The 16,528-nt window shown below is 43.5% G+C and overlaps 1 protein-coding gene across 3 annotated transcripts in view; it reads left to right on the top strand.

Annotated features, from left to right (window-relative positions):
• SULF2 (sulfatase 2) overlaps positions 1-16,528 on the top strand; it is a 128,697-nt gene that overhangs the window by 105,072 nt on the left and 7,097 nt on the right. For all 3 annotated transcript variants that reach the window (XM_019509883.1, XM_019509885.1, XM_019509884.1), the window contains 8 exons: positions 2,496-2,592; positions 3,099-3,193; positions 7,689-7,748; positions 8,278-8,447; positions 11,332-11,474; positions 12,294-12,417; positions 14,692-14,722; positions 15,024-15,080. In XM_019509883.1, coding sequence (XP_019365428.1) covers positions 2,496-2,592; positions 3,099-3,193; positions 7,689-7,748; positions 8,278-8,447; positions 11,332-11,474; positions 12,294-12,417; positions 14,692-14,722; positions 15,024-15,080 — 777 coding nt within the window. The remainder of the gene's footprint in view (positions 1-2,495; positions 2,593-3,098; positions 3,194-7,688; positions 7,749-8,277; positions 8,448-11,331; positions 11,475-12,293; positions 12,418-14,691; positions 14,723-15,023; positions 15,081-16,528) is intronic.

Raw genomic sequence — 16,528 nt, 5'->3', positions numbered from 1 at the left:
GCATACTGGGCTGCATTGGTAGGTGTGTTGCCAGTATGTCAAGGGAAGTAATTATTCCCTTCTATTCAGCTTTGGTGATGCCACATCTGGAGTACTGAGTTCAGTTTTGGGCCCCCCACTACAAAAAGGATGAGGGAAGTGAAGGGGTATTTCCAAAGTTCTGAATGTTGCCTGATCTTTGTTCCCTTTGAAGTCCAAGGCTAAACTAAAATCAAAGACAATCCCACCACAAATATATGTTTAGGTCTGTCTTTCTCCTTTCTCATCCTCACCCACAATAGCTTTAGCTTTTCACTAGATGATCTGTCATCACACAAAAGGGATGTCTGGCTGCAGCAGACCTAATGCAGTGTTCTGTAGTGGGAACCCACCTCTAATTCAGCCATCAGTGACCAACCTGGGTCACCCATCAGTCATGACAGGCCAAGTTTCTGTTTGCATTAATAATGCACATGTATTTATGTGAAAATAGGATAAGATGCACCCATGGAAATCTCAGTATCTAGTGGTACACCCATTTGTCTAGGTTTACTCTGGAGACTGTAACTGGGACAAGGGCCTAAGTCAGCATAACTGATTGCTACTTGTCCTTTCCTTTTTTATGTCCTTGTGACAAGGTAGTTAGCAGAATGCACAGATATCTGACAGGCTGTGTGACCTCTTGGGCTGTCAACCGAGGTCCCATTGCTACTTGTTGCAAGAAGAAAATCAGAATCCTAAGGGAAGAAACTGCCGCTTGTACCTCCATTTGGTCAATGTTAGGAAGGGGGCAGACATACTTCAGCCCGAAAAAGAGAAGGCTGAAAGGGGACTTGGTAGCAGTTTACCACTACATTAGCGGCGTACATCAAGGGCTCAGTGAACAACTGTTCACCGGGCACCCTTGGGGAAAACTAGGAGTAATGGCCACAAACTCCTGGAAGACTGTTTCAGGCTCAGTGTTATGAAAAACTTCTTCACAGTCAGGGTGTTCAGACTGTAGAATAAGCTCCCTCCAGAGGTGGTTCAATCACCTACCCTGGAAATCTTCAAGAGGAGACTAGACAGTCACCTTGCTGGGGGCACCTGACCCCCAGTTATCTCTCCTGCTTGGTGCAGGGGGCTGGACCCGATGATCTTCTGAGGTCCCTTCCAGCCCTGCAATCTGTGAATCTATTGGAGGAAGTATGTCCAGCCCTGCAATCTGTGAATCTATTAATCTCTTTTGGAGGAAGTGTGTCCAGCCCTTTTCTGCCAGAGGAGCAGCAGCAGCATTGTGATCGCCTTTATAACAGAGGTGAAGGAATCCTCAGAGCTCTAATGCCATGGGAAAGCTAAAACTCTTGTTCTGTGTATATAAAAACCAGGGAGGGACTAATGAACTATTTGCAGCTAAAAACCCATTCAGTTACCCAAGTACTGGGTTTTTCTCATGGATTATATGCAGATGCATGAGTTATTAATTTGAGCCAATTCCCTGTTGCTGAAGAGTTATTTGACTTCAGGTCCTGTGTACAGAGCTGGAATCCTCCACAGTGGAGCTGCTTCCTCCTCACCAGCTGAGGGCCTTTCTCTAAGTCCTCTGTCCTCGGCCTCTGCAGTCCTTACTGTGTCACTGGTCTGCAGAAGCAGACTGCATTGATCCTGCTGCCTGGCTGAGTGGCTCCCAAACGCCCACAACGCACTTCCAGGAGCGCTGTGCAGACACTTCTGCACCTATGTATCTTTGTGGAGTCTCATCACTTCATTGGCCACAAAGAGACGTGGGCACAAGCAGTCACTCTCAGTGGAACATGAATAAAAGAGGTTATAAAAGTCACAGGAGCAAATTCACAGCTTGCAGCCAGGCAGGTACTCGCAAGCACCTTTCTGTAGTCTTTGCTGAGCTCCAGGAAACTTAGGGTAAAATTTTCCAAAAAGAGCAAGTCTGAATCAAAAAAAAGACTTTAAAGCTTAAATCTCATTAGAATAAACAGTGGAATTTAAAGCACGTTGAAAGTGGGAGTTAGGCTCCTAAATCAGCTAGGTGTGTTTGAAAAATGTTATCCCAGTGCAAGAAGTTGTATTAGTTTAATTTCCTTTGAAGCCTAACACGTCTTTCTCTCCCTTCTCTTTCTCTCACCCACAGAGATCACATGGTGTTACATTATTCTGAGAAATGTTTAAAGCTTAAGTGAACATGTTTTTTTTCTCCACGCCTGATGAATAACTGAGTACTGCGCACCACAATTTAAGGGCAGAAATGGGAAACAGGCAGCATGTAATAATTTACAGGGACACCTTCCAATTAATTTTGCCTTTGGTACAAATATGCCATGACAACTACAAACCAAACCTCTCCCTCAGTCCGGAATCTGTTATTTTATTTTGTTGAATTAGCACCGGCTGCTTTCTGTAGCTGTGGAGCTCAGTCTCAGAGGCACCTCACATCTCCAGGAATGGTGTTATCAAAAACAGATGTTCCCATTGCTGGCTCTTGCATGCAGTATAATAAACTTTTATTCTCCCTTGGGCAGATGCTACATCCTGGAGAATGATACTGTTCAGTGTGACACAGATCTGTACAAGTCACTGCAGGCTTGGAAGGACCATAAACTTCATATTGACCATGAGGTCAGTGATTTTTACCAGTCATATGCATGCTGCATGATGATGTTTATGTTTAATCTTTCCACTTGGGAATTGAATTACCTTTGTTTGGAATTGTGGAAATGAGAGACATGGAAGAAAAGTTGCCCTGTAAAGGTCTCCCTCCAGGAGCTATGCGTTTGCCCTGTCCAAGGCCAATATGGCCATCAAAAGTTACACTAAGCAAGTTGTTGCTGATATTTGGGGAAAGAAAATACCTTGATTTTCCTATGGCTCTAAGGTCAAGTTTCTATCTTAAGTGGCCAGCAGAAGCAAACTGTGCAATCCAGGTTTGCCCTTGGCTTTTAGGATCAGTTACAGCAGTTTCAGACCTAGACATAGCCAAGGAAAATGTATGCAAGAGCAAGATAAAGGTGGGGAAAGAAAAATCCTTTGGACACGGGGTGAGGGGGAGAGGACAGGGACACAAGTGAACCATCCAACAACTCTTTCTTTATTTCCCTGTGCATTTTTTTTTTTTTTTTTATTAGATTGAAACACTGCAAAATAAAATAAAAAACCTAAGGGAGGTGAGAGGTCATCTGAAGAAGAAGCGACCAGAGGAATGTGATTGTAACAAGATAAGGTATTTGCTGTAATGATACGCAACTATCATTGATTTAAGTCTTGACAGAAGGGGTCAGAATCTGTTTCACTGGAACTAACAGTGAATGGACTGTGGCTTCACTAACCAGGTAAATGCAATACCTTGGGTGTGTCCCACCTGGCAGGGCTCCTCTGTGAGAGTTGGGTGGCTGCACAGAGGAAAATCCTTTTAATCCAGAGCTCCAAATCCAGTGTCCTTAGTTCAGCTGCTGTACCCACGCTGTCTTCCTACTACCACCTAAAATAATCAAGCAAATGCCTGGAGAAGCATATTATTAAAATGGGTGATTATAAAGATGAGTGGCAATAAATCTTTCTATGAAGTGCTGGGTCTTCTCTGTGGCCTTTTGTCCTTCTCTGCCAGCAGTTGTGCTGTTAGACTGGCGTTGTCCTGCCTGTAATGAATTAGTTCTGCACTGCAAGAAAAGTGGCAGAATTCAAGCATTTCTGCTTTTCTTGAGAGCAAAAGGGACTACGTAACAAACGGAGCCAGAAGCTTTTTCTTTAAACATGCTTTCCATCAAGGGAAATGGCCAGTAGACTGTGATATCACATTATCTGCTTTTAATAAGAATAGTGCACAAGTGGAATAATGGAGAAGTTGGGAGAGAGAGATTTCTCCCCATTCAGCTTAATCGGGGCCAGAATCTTCCATTTCAGAACAGGCAGTGCTCTGTGATGAAACCATTGGCAGTTGCTGGCCGGAAGAAGCAGGTATTTTCCAGTTTGTAGGTAGCAGTTGCAACTCTACAGCCAGCAATGATGTAGATGTACCAATTTTTTTCTTCCTGGTGCTGCTCATTATGAATTCTAAATGCAATAGTATAATGTCCAAGTAGTGATTGTGCGTCATGACGTCGGCACAGTTGGTTTCTAATGTACCCAAAGGGTGCATCTACTACACATGCTCTAGACTACAGTTGTTACTGCACAGTCCGGATGCCACACAGGTATTTTCCTACGCTACTGCACAGTGGCAGCGAGCTGCTGCACAGTAGCTCGTTGCTATTGCACAGTAGAGTCAGCATCACCGTTTGTGCCCACCGACGCTGTGTTGCCATAGCAACAAGCTACGGCGACGTACCTCGTCGCTGTAACGACATAGCGTCTCCTGTTAGACGCACCCAAAGACTTGCAGAAGGGCTGTAAGCTAGCCCGCAAATTGCACAGGAAGACTACCTTAAGGAATGCACCTGGAAACCTCTTCACAGATTCAGCCAAGCTTTTGCTCAGCAAATGAGCATAACAGATAATCTTCCAAAAGCACATGTTTAAGTGCTTGAATAAAATTTACCTCCAAGAATGCTGCTTAGAAAAATGACTTGTGTGCCAGGAGCACTGAGCATTGCTGCTGAGTCTGACAGTGATCCAAAGGTTGCCATGAGAATGCCATGTATGCAGCGGTTAGTAGCATGTGTGCTCTGCAGAGCAGATGGAGTGTCCAGCACCGATAGATAAATTAGACAGCAGCACCACCTGCCTTTAAACACTAGCTGTTAAACAGGGTTTTAAATGGGAAAGTGCTGTGAAAAAGCATGCATCAGTGGAGCATAAAGTAGGAAGCTAAATTAAATTAATGCTAAGTATTGAACAAGGTCTGAGTGTATATAACGCACTGATATAGTTCTATGGGGTGCAAATACTCCATATAATATTTTCAAGGATACAGCATGCAAGTCCCATGAAGCTTATGTAACCATATTAATCACTGCTTTCAAAAAGTAAAGCTTTTAAAAGTAGTGTTAAGAACAAATTTTGCTGTAACTAAGAAGAGAGAGATGAGATTATGTGACTATTAAATATTTTGGTCTGCTTGTGCATGCTTATATGTATATATAACCTTAGTCATGTGACTGATCCTTTAGAAAGGGATGGGCAAAATGCAGCCCGTCCCTTTCTGGCTGGATCTGGCTCTAACTGATTGGATCTGGCCTGCAGGTGAGCACCTGCCAATTGAGTGCATCTGGGCCACAGCTGCCCCTGCAGCTCTCTGCTTGGGGCTGAGCCCGGTCCACTCCCACCCAAGGCAGCCGATGCCATGCTCCCACTAGCCCCAGCCAGCATGTGCAGCTTCCCAGCAGGACTGCTCCCAGTGCAGCTGCAGCCTCCCAGGTGCTGCTTAGCTCCACCTGCCTCTAGTGGCTCCTCCTTCTCCTCCTGCCTCTGCTGTACTGCTCCAGGTTGGCGGGAAGCTGCAGCTGGTAGCTTCTGCCCAGTACACAGGGTTTCAGCTTCAGCTCCTGACCACCTTTCACTCGCTCTACCTGCCTAGTGCAATGAGCAACCACCTGTGGCAGCCAAGCGGGTGGAAGGCAAGCTGGAGCTGGAGCCCCATGTGCTGGGGCAAGAGCTGCCCAACTGCAGCTCCCCCCACTGCCACCTGGCTGGGCATGTGGTGCCAGGTGTGTGTCCCAATGGTTGCCACCCTTACCTGCTGCCTGGAGTGGCAGAGGGGCAGGAGGAGGAGGAGCCACTGGAGGAGGGGGGAGCCACACCAAGAGCAGCCCAGCTCGGAAGCGGTAGAGGCTGCCTCAGGCAGGAGCAAACAGGGCTTAGCCCGATGCTGAGTGCTGCGGGAGTAGTCTTGGGCCAGGTGGGGGTGGGGGGGTGGACTGCACCTGCAGCGCACCAACAAGCTCTGCTGTATGTGCCCGCTGGCTCCCCTCACCCTGGCTGGCTCCTGGGACCTGGTATGTGGGGAGTGCCCCTCCCCCCCATGCACAATATACAAGAGTACGATTTTGTTTTGAGCTACTATGCAATTGTCTCTGTATGTACTGCTAAAAAGACATAAATCAAGACAAAAATTATTTTTTAAACTAAAATTAAAATATGTTATAGTAGATGTTTGATTTTTAGTATATGATTTGTTTTTTAATTATAAATTGTTAAAATGATATCTTGGGAAAGATTTTGTGTGTGTGGCCCTAGACATCACACCAAAACTCATTAAGTGGCTTTTGAGCCAAAACAATTGTCCACCCCTGCCTTAGAAGTTAATGAGATTACTCAGGGTTAAAGTTACAAATGTGAGAGGTGTTTGTAGAATTGTAAATATGGTTGTATTTACTGATTAATAAATTAGGTACACACCACATGTATACATGCTGGTTATTTGAAAATCCTACTGCTGTGTTATGTAAAACTTATTGCCCCTATGATATTCACAAACAGTTATTTTAACATTTCTTTAGGTAAGTACATTGTTTTATTTTCTTTTTGCCTTTTGAAGAGAATGTCAGAGCCTGCAGGAGCTGCCTGAATTCAGTCTGCTGGACTATATAGATTAAATTGCAATAGTTCAGAGGTGTCAAACATACACCCCACAGAGTCCCATAATGCATCCCTCAATACTGCCCTGTTGACCTAGATCCAGCTACACTGGATCAGCTTCTCTGCCAGGACCATGTGCTGCCCATGGCACTTAGTGGTGCCGGTTGCCAAGCTGTAGCTGGGTCCTGGGCTGCATTGCTCACGGTGGCCTGTGCCACACGTGGTGTCTGCTCAGGTTGGCAGATGCCATGTGCGCTAGCTCAGGCATGTGGGTGGGGGTCCACTGGCCTGGACCTGCCTGTGGACCAGCCCCACACCACTCATCCAGCCTGTGGGGCCAGGTGAGTTTGACACCGCTGCAGTGCTCTTCCAGGGTTGTGTGGTTGCTACAGCAAGGAGCAACATTAGCCACAGAGTGGTTTAATTAATTGAGCTTTTCTTGTTTGGGCTGGGCGGGATGCCTGGTTGGTTGCTTGGTTTAATTTTGCAAACTATGTCTAGAAGAACTGTAAGAATGTCCCTCCAAATCTGAATAGCCTTAAATTTTATAACATCAGCAGGAGTCTCTAACGTGAGACCGAAAGAGTCAAGTGACCTGTTTAAACCTCAGCACAAACTGGTCAGTAGCCTGCTTAGGACATAACTCTTCAGAATATGTTAGATACTGGAACAACCAGCACGTTGTTGCAATAATATCATGTATTGGTTCTTGAGACATTCCTCACCAACAGCAATACAAGAGACATCTTCAGAGTAAATATGCAATACAATTTATGGAAAGTACTAAACATTAAGTGCTAAGAACTAAGTTACTACATAATACATCTAGTAGTCTCATCTGCCATATGTACAAGTTTGGCTTTTGTATGCATACAATAACTAATGTTGAAATGGTACCCACTGAAATTACAGCTGTGGCGGAACCTTGCAGTACACGACAGTTACCACTAGATAACACTATCTTCCTATGATTATGAAAGACTTGCTCAAGAGACTGAGAAGATCTTAGACATGTATGATTCTTTTCACTTGGGTGTCTACACTTGCAGATCACTTAATCTGCACATTTTAAGTGAATAATTCAGAGGAGACATTGTTTTGTAGAGCAGATCACGTTTTATCTGAATCCAGTAAGCAAGTGCTGTATAAACAAAAATAACCTTCATCTTGTTGCTGATTGTAAATGTGTGTTTTTCCCCCAGTTACCATTCCAAACACAAAGGCAAACTGAGGCACAAAGGGTCTAGTCTCCATCCTTTCAAGTAAGTGTGAACCTGCTTTTTGATGAAGAAATGCAAGGTGGTAACAGGTTAAACTTTGGTGCAGACATGCTGGTTAAAAAACTAAGCAGCAATAATACCACATCATTCCTACATTTAAAAAAATCTGGATCTAGAGGAGGAGCAGCTGGGAAGAGAGTGGGAGTCAGTATATTCTGTGCTCTAGTCTCAGGTTTGAGAAGTCCCAGGGCTCCAGCTGAGACTTTAGGCAAGTCAGGGACTCCTCTGTCTCCATTTCCTCTTTGTAGAAGGGAGGAAGGGAACCTACATACCTCATTTGAGTTACAGCAAGCATTGCCATTTGTTCTGAACAAGGAAAGGGCTGTAATTGTATAGCATCATCTTGGCAGGACCTCTTCTGTGGAAGGCTGTTTCTTTAAAACAGGAACCAGTTTTTCTTCTAGTTTCTGAAAAAAGCCAGTCATTTTATGAGCAACACCCAAGCCTTCATTTTGTCAGCACACCAGTTTCCCTGGGCAGATTATCCCAACTGTCCTTGTCTGTGCCACAGGAAAGCCCTGCAGGAGAAGGACAGGCTGTGGCTGCTGAGAGAGCAGAGGCGGAAGAAGAAGCTGCGCAAACTGCTGAAAAGGATCAAGAACAACGACACGTGCAGCATGCCCGGCCTGACCTGCTTCACCCATGACAATCAGCATTGGCAGACGGCCCCCTTGTGGACGTGTAAGGACCACCTCAGCCACACCGCGACCAGGGGGGCAATGTGCTGTGCTCTTGTCCTTAGCATTAGTCCTAGAGAGGACAGTTTAATAACACGCAGTCCGCTGACTAAAGTGACAAGAGTTTCGTCATAACACACAGCAGTGTGTTTACCTTGGCTATTACTGGTACCCCAGGAGCACTTTCTTTCTGAGCAGGGGCTGTTGAAAAGGGGGTTACAAGTAGAGACTGCAGATGTGATGATTTAAAAGTAACAGGCATTTTTCCTACAAAGACCTTTCTAGCTTAGCACTCAGGTCTGCTCTAAGACATGCAGGGAAGCCACTGGCTCTGTAATGACATTTGACGTACTAAGCTGATGAAGTGCTTACATTAGAACAGCATACCTAACCCTTAGGAAACGGGGCAGATGCCAGCCTGTCATCTGGAGGCTTGCTTTTCTAGGCTTTAGGGAGCTCTGGGAACACGGCACAAAGAAAAGCAAGTCTGTGGCTGCTACTGGAAGGATTTTGCTTGGTTTTGACTGCCTCATGCATTAAGCTGTACTATTGGTGAGAAGCTGAGTTGCTCAAATCAAGCCTGTCTCTTTTCAGAGGGTGACTGGTGCCACTAGTTAAATGTAGAGATCACCTGTGGTCTCTTTGTAAGACTATCAGGTAATGATTTCAGTGAGGCATAACTAGGGATACCCTCTGATTTTACCAAATTTATGTTTATGCTTATACAAATGTGAGGAGGCTCAGAGGAGAGTGCTGCTAAACTGACCAAAGCTCCAGGTGACTTGTGCTTTACCTGCAGTGTCATAGGCAGGCAGCCACCATGTTAAATACAGTATCTCTGCTACACTATGTAAGACTAAAGACACCACCTTCAGCTGTGATTCACCATGGGGTGAGGGGGATGTGCACTGGAGAACATGGTGCCCCATATAGCAAATAACTGTTAGGGTAAATCGGAGGTGAGACAGTAGGACAGGAAGGCAAATTTCATGCTACCTTTGATCTAGCAAGCCTGTGCAACTGGGCAATGAAGATGCAGTAACATGGATGTCAGCCTGGACTAGCAGCTAAAACGCAGGCCCACTGGGGACATAAAAGGCTGCTAGTGAATGCTGCCATGTCTTCTCTGCTATGGTTACACATACTAGCTTGATCAGTGCTAATATGGGTTAGCCTACCCTTGATGTAATTACCACTTTCATTTTTTTATACATATACATTTAAGAATTGGGTGTGGAATAAGGTGGATGGGTTATAAGAAGATTTAAAATCAGTCTAGAAGGGATCACAAAAAGTCGTCTGGTCCATCCCTCTGACCCGAATCAGTTATGCCAAGGCAGATTTTTCCTGTTAGTGGGAAAAGGCAGGGATATAATATAAACTATTTTCCCAGGATGGGGAAAATTAGGGAAACTGCTCACCCAGGGACTGGCATGGTAGGTATTATTCATCAGGCTGTGTTCGTGCCCTGCAAGATCAAGTATCTGTTCACTGACAAAACACTTTAACACCGAGTTAAGTTGCTTGATAGGATCTTTGGTTCTATAATTTCTGGTGGTCAGTGATACCTTAACTGCCTGTGGAGCTGACACTAGCTCTTAGAAATTATCTTCATATACTGCAGATGTGTCCACCATTGGGCATTAGCTGTATTGAGTAGTAGAGCAGTCAGCATGGAGAGCTGGCAGAGCCATCGTTGAGTTATGAGCTGTTTGGAGAAGAGGTGCCCAAGTGCCTCCCCCTGCTGCTTTCTCCTCTGAGTGGTGCACCTCTTTCATTTGGTAGCAGTGTAAATTGAGAGCCTGGTGTGCCTCATTGCAGCAATGAGTTCTCCAGGATACAGCAGGGCACAGCAGACATCTTCCCAGAAGAATTGTCACAGGAATGTAGCCAAGGGATTTATTAAGTGAAGGTGTTGTTAAATGGCATCCCACATGTAAAGGTGGAGGCACTGTAAACAGGGCAAAGCAACTGCATACTTTGCAGGCGTATTGGTGTTTCTGTTGAGTACGCAAAGTATTCTAGAGCAGGCATTGGTACAGCTAGCTCACTGAGACTTGGCCAGCTCAGTCCACTGACCTCCAGTTCTACCCTGGATACTCAGTAGCTTGCCTGGAGGACTTCCATGGTGGTTTTAGATCTCCCCGCTGACAATTCCTTGTCAGTCCACTGCAGGGCTAGGACTCCTCCCCCTCGCCCCTTCCCAATTCCCTGCCCTGTGCATGTGTCAAGAATCTGGGCCCTTTCTAAATTACTTATGGTAATTTGGACTATATTTCTCTGACTGAGGCAGAGAATAACATGGCCCTTGATCAGTCTCAGATTAATGCTATAGGTAGAATTTAAACTGATAGCACTTGGGTGTAGCTCTGGTTTGACAGACAGTCTATTCCTTTGAGTCGTCCAGGTCCTGTAACGCCAGGGTCTCTGGAAAGTCACCTTCTGCACTGGAGTCTGTTTGGTTTGGGCAAATTGAGAGTGCCTTTCCTTTAATCGCATTCAATGTTTCTTCTCCAAAGTAGCTTCAGCGGCCAGACGCAATTAAGTGTTGTGCGACTGAGCAGGTAGGGGACAGTCAGAGCCATGGTTTGAGTTGTGTTATGCAGCACTATTAGTATAATCCATGGGCCCTGCACTGTTTTTAGGGGACAACTTGAGGCCTAGTTTAAAGAAGCCCTTCAAATTCAAACTTGGATTACTAACCCCAACCAAAGAAGTGCAGCATATTCCAAGAAAGTCCAAGTAAGCCACTGTTAAAGTATCTAATGGTCCTTCATGAGCAACTACATAGTACTTTACTGAAGTTCTAGTAATATAATGAAGTACAGGCCTAGCAATAGCCAGTTGCACTATTATGTCTTTAAGTGTCTTAAACCTTTCATTTGCAGTGGGTCCTTTCTGTGCCTGTACCAGTGCCAACAACAACACATACTGGTGTATGAGGACAATCAATGAGACGCACAACTTCCTGTTTTGTGAATTTGCTACTGGTTTCCTGGAGTATTTTGATCTCAACACTGACCCATATCAGGTACCTGTTAGGGAACAGAATTGTAAACACCAAAAACACGCCCATTATTTTCTTCTGCATGAAGAAATTATCTAACGTTTCAATACTAAATAAATTGTCTTTCATTAACTAGACAATATACATTGAAAGAGGATACCTGGTATAAACTAACATGATGATAGTAGCTCTTAATCAGGTCAATATATTCTAACTGGCAGAAAAGCAGGCAGTTTGTGGATGCTGGCTCTGTCACTTGATCCCTGGCCATAGCTCACCTATAGGAATTCGTGGTTTGATCTTATTACAGAGGCCTTCATTCCACATTGATGCAAACCCCTAGGCTACACTGGTCTAACCATAACTCACACCCAGGCACTTTACCCTGGGTCAAAGCATCTCTTGCTATTTAATATAGGTATGACTGCAGAGGAGATGAGCAAATTCAATGTGAATTATGTCAATGCAAAGTACAACTTGGACTGATACAGCATACCTACCCTATGGTTGCTAGCGTAGCTAAATTTGGTGCAAAAACACCCAACGGGTTGCATTTGGGGCCTCGTTCATAGACATAAACAGATTTCCCTTATCTTGCTTCCTTTAATAATGATGTTCCTCAGATCTCCTAAACCAGCAGTGGCCAACCTGTGGCACAGGCAGCCTGTGGGGTACACAGCAGAATAGAGAAGCAGCAGGGAGAACAGTGGCAGAAAGGACAAGAAGCAAAAACCAGAGCAACAGAGGTGGCAGGGGAAGGGGATCGGAGTGCCGCTTGTGGCAGCACCTGCGAAAAAGGCTGGCTCCCGCTGTCCTAACAATTAATCTTTTATTCATTCCCAGCTGATTAATGCAGTGAACACACTAGATAGAGATGTTCTTAACCAACTGCATATCCAACTCATGGAGCTAAGAAGCTGCAGAGGGTATAAACAGTGCAACCCGAGAACTAGGAATATGGACCTGGGTAAGGACCCCCCCCCCTTCTACTTAACTCAACATCCCAAAAGGGAAAGCGGTTTCTAATTTACTGACATAAATCTTACAAAAAATGTAATGGATTTTTGATAATTACAAATAGCTCAAAAATAGTGTCTTGTTATTTGAAAACTGTTCAAAGTTCACAGCCAAATGTATCACCATGCAAAATTTCTACTCGTCCATTTGAAGAATCACCCATTTCTCAATATTGTATAAAAATGTAAGTCTACTACTTTGCTTCTTAGAAGACTAGGAAAGTAGAGGTGGGAGGGGAGTTTGGGGAGAAGAAACTGAACAAACAGCAAAAGAGTACAGCCTGGAGAAGTTGAAAATGCAGTTATGCTTTGAACTATTAAAACTGGCTTGTAGAGTTCTTTTTTGCTGGTTTAAAATAATCAGTGGAAGACTGCCTCTTCCACTCTGGCTGCTGATCCTAGGGGAGCAGGCTGGATCTTACTCCCCAGAATCCTCTGCTGGAAAAAATCCCAGTCTAAAACTAGCACCGTGACCAGATCTTACTGTTTAGTTGGAGGAGAGCCCTGCCAGTAATTCCAGTGTTTGTTCTGTCCAGAAGTTATGATGTAAAAGAAATGAAATGCCCACAATAATTGCCAGTTGCTCTGGAAAAAAAAAAATCACTGTTGCCACAGACGGGCAAGGTATATTACACAAGAAAGATCATACAAGAAAAAGTAAATACTGGGTTTGGAGACAAGAATTTATGCAAGAGAATTAAAACAGAAAAACCTCGCTGTGCTTTTCTTTCATCAGCTTTAGAGATTTCATCAAGTGTTATCCTCAGGCAGCAGGCCTGCCACCTGTTGTCAGATCATACCAGCTCTCCTCAGCTGCTAAACTAGACACTTGCTTTCAAGACCAGGGGGTTCCTAGACAAAATTTCTCATTTAAAAAGACACCTCTCAAATAACTTAACATCTCCCCAATTCTTTATTCAGATCTGAGGGAGCATGTGTGTTATACAGATTATTTCTTTCACCCAAAATGCTAATGACAAGCTTGGTATCCATCCTAATTACAAATTATATTTAAGACAGCAAAATTACTAAGGTTGTTGTTTGTAGCTGTGTTGGTCTAAGGACATAGGCAGACCAGGTTCTTTGGATAGATGTGCTGTCTTTTATTAGACCAACTAAAAAGTTGGAAAAATTGGTCTTTGCAAGCTCTCGGACATTTGTGCCCAAAAGCTTGCAAAGAACAATTTTTCCAACATTTTAGTTGGTCTAATGAAGCTCTTTGGGTAGATGTGTTGTCTTTTAATCAGGCAAGTTCCTACAAACCTAATCAGATTTCCATTAGCCATTCTGTAATTCAAGAGACAGAATAGCCTGGAAGGCCCAGGGGGAGGGACTTGGGGGTGGCTTGATTGTAGTGCCAGTGCCCCTCAATGCTGATTGGTGGAGAGGCCCCAGCAGGTGGAGGAGGGACTAGGGGGCAGCCGCCATCTTGTCTGTTGTCCTTCACGCTACCCTGCCAGCTGGCGCCTTCCCCTTCTGGCTCCTCCTGGGGAGCCAGCATTTTATTTATTCTGTTGATTTTTTTGGCTTTCACAAAATCTGCAAATTAAGTAGGACCCTTCTGATAAGTAAAATACTTCAAATTACTTATTGCATATGGGGGCAGCCTTGATAGTAAGCCTTAATTGCTTTATTCCCCATTAACTAGAAAAACTTTAATTAAAATAAATAATTGTACCCTTTTCCTGAGGCTGTACTTTGGTACCATATATAGAGCTGGTCACACATTTTCCAGTGGAACATTCTTTTGGTGGAAAGCACCGATTAGTCATTAACTAACTCTTCTTGGGACTATCCTAATTTCCATAAAACCAGCACTGAGGCTTTTTGGGAAACATTCCACATGTATCCAAAATGAAATACAGTAGAAATATTCCCTGGTTTTAAAATAATGTTTAGAAATGTTTAGAAAATAGTGCCCGGTGTGTAGAATTAAAATTACTTGTTGTAAATTAAATACAGTATTTAGGTCATGATGCAAAAAATCTAGATCCTTATTGAAATGGAGTAAGAAAGGTGCTGTTTGTGATTAACGATGGCATATGATAGTATTTGTAGTACATAATTCCAGCTAGTGTGCGTTACTAAGTTGCTCATAAAGTGGCTTGAGAATTACTGGATAGAAAATTGACAGCTAAGATTTGATTTTTTTCACTGTGACTTACTAGATTCCTTATTCTCTTACTGCCACCAGTTGATAACATTATTATGTTTTCCTTATTTAGGGCTTAAAGATGGAAGCTACGAGCAATACAGGTACATTTAAAAAATGTAGTTGAAGGTGGGATTTCAGTAATCATTGAGACCAAGCAATGTCAAGCTTGGGGGTGGCAGCAAAGAGGTTAGAACCACTGTCAGGAACACCTTGGATGAATCTGAAAGCTCTCCATCCATGTTAATAATTTCCTTGCGTGTTCCTGCTCGACCGCTAGAAAGTTCTTTTCCTTGTAATCAAAATTCAGGCTAAAATATTCTTCTTTCCTTGTTAGATTTTAGCATAAGTGGTTTTCTTGGTGATGGTTAACTGTTTTTTCTCATTTTGCTGTTTGAAAATTAGGCAGTTTCAGCGTCGAAAGTGGCCAGAAATGAAAAGACCGTCATCTTCCAAGTCACTGTGAGTTGGAAGTCTCTTCATAACATCAGCTTGACATTACTTTTGTTGTCTCTCTTTGCACGCAGCATCTGTTTAGTCCGGGTCTGTTCTCAGTTGAGTCTAGTCTCATCCTCTACACTTTTAATTAAAAATTCCTCTTGATGATGCAAGGAAGAAGGTAGTGTAGGTCTATCAATTACAGTTGATCTTGTATTCAACCAGGGCAGAGTCTAACATTGCTGCAGCTGAGAAAGTTAAAAATTCAAACTGGCTCCATATCTTATTCATTTTCTTTGCTTGAAATGAAGGCTCAAAACTCTCACTGGTATTAGGAGCAAAACAGCACCCCTGAAAGGAGACAGCAACTAATTCAGTGCAACTTTGAGTTTCCTATGTGACCTGCTCAGCATGTTATTTAAGGCGCTGGTTTCAATCTTTATTTTAAGACACTGAGAAGCCAGTGAAGACTACAGCTGTAAAATGGTCCCCATGAGAAATGTCATTAACAAGGAGCTCCCACAAGTTTCTAAACGGCTTCAATTTGTCACTCCCACTAGTAGTAAAGCACAGTGGAATATTTCTGGTCTTGAAGTGACACACATTTAGTTTGGCGTTAGAAGTGCTCCATTTCAGATAAAAGAATGCAACCTTAAGGCCAAATATAGGTGAAAAATGTTCCTTAGTTACAGTTGCCTCATAGGCATTAGGAGCAAAGACCACGTGAAACCCGAGCAACCAAAGATTGACTTAAAAGTATTTAAAATGTGTTAGAAGTATTCCTTATTCACTGTACTATGGACATACTTCTCAACCTGTCAGAGCCTAGACATGGGACAAAGAGCCTAAGAAATCATTCACTCAGGAACCTAAACACCGTAGGGCTCCTTTGTGGACATGGACAGCTAGTCAGTTTCTATGACTTAATTCCCAGTCTTTTAAAAAAAATGGGCATAGCAGCACACCTTTTTTTATCCCTTTAGGAGAATGATGAAGATAATTTAATAATTATGAGGCTCTAATTGTAAGATGTTAGGGGGCTATTCAAGTACCTTAAATTGAGGTAGTGTAAAGTACTCTACCCTTAATTTCATGATTTTTTTTTATTACTGATACAAATAACTTACAACCACCAAAATGGGGGAGGGGAGAAAAATTAGGTTTAGAATAAAAATAAGTAACAGAGTATATATGGGACCTCTACTAAAAATGCTGCCTTAAAGCAATTTAGCTAAAGCAATTAAGGTGAAGTATAATACTGGGACTCTCAATCACAACTAACGCATGCAATTTTAACCCATTAATAGTTGTTCATGTTAATTTTTTTTTTTTTTAAGTGTGTTAAATTGCACAGATGGTTTTGGAGCCTGTGCCTGGGCTCGGCTCCTCTGCCATCACTGCCGCCTCAGGGCTGCCCTGCGGGGCAATGGTGGCAGTGCAGAGGACCACAGGGCAGCCTGGGTGCAGGCTCC

The sequence above is a fragment of the Gavialis gangeticus genome, unplaced genomic scaffold (genome assembly GCF_001723915.1).
Source record: "Gavialis gangeticus isolate Ggan-Ray unplaced genomic scaffold, GavGan_comp1, whole genome shotgun sequence".
NCBI classification, from domain to species: Eukaryota; Metazoa; Chordata; order Crocodylia; family Gavialidae; genus Gavialis; species Gavialis gangeticus.
Note: the sequence above shows the minus strand (reverse complement) of the source record. Positions and strands in the feature narration are given on the sequence as shown.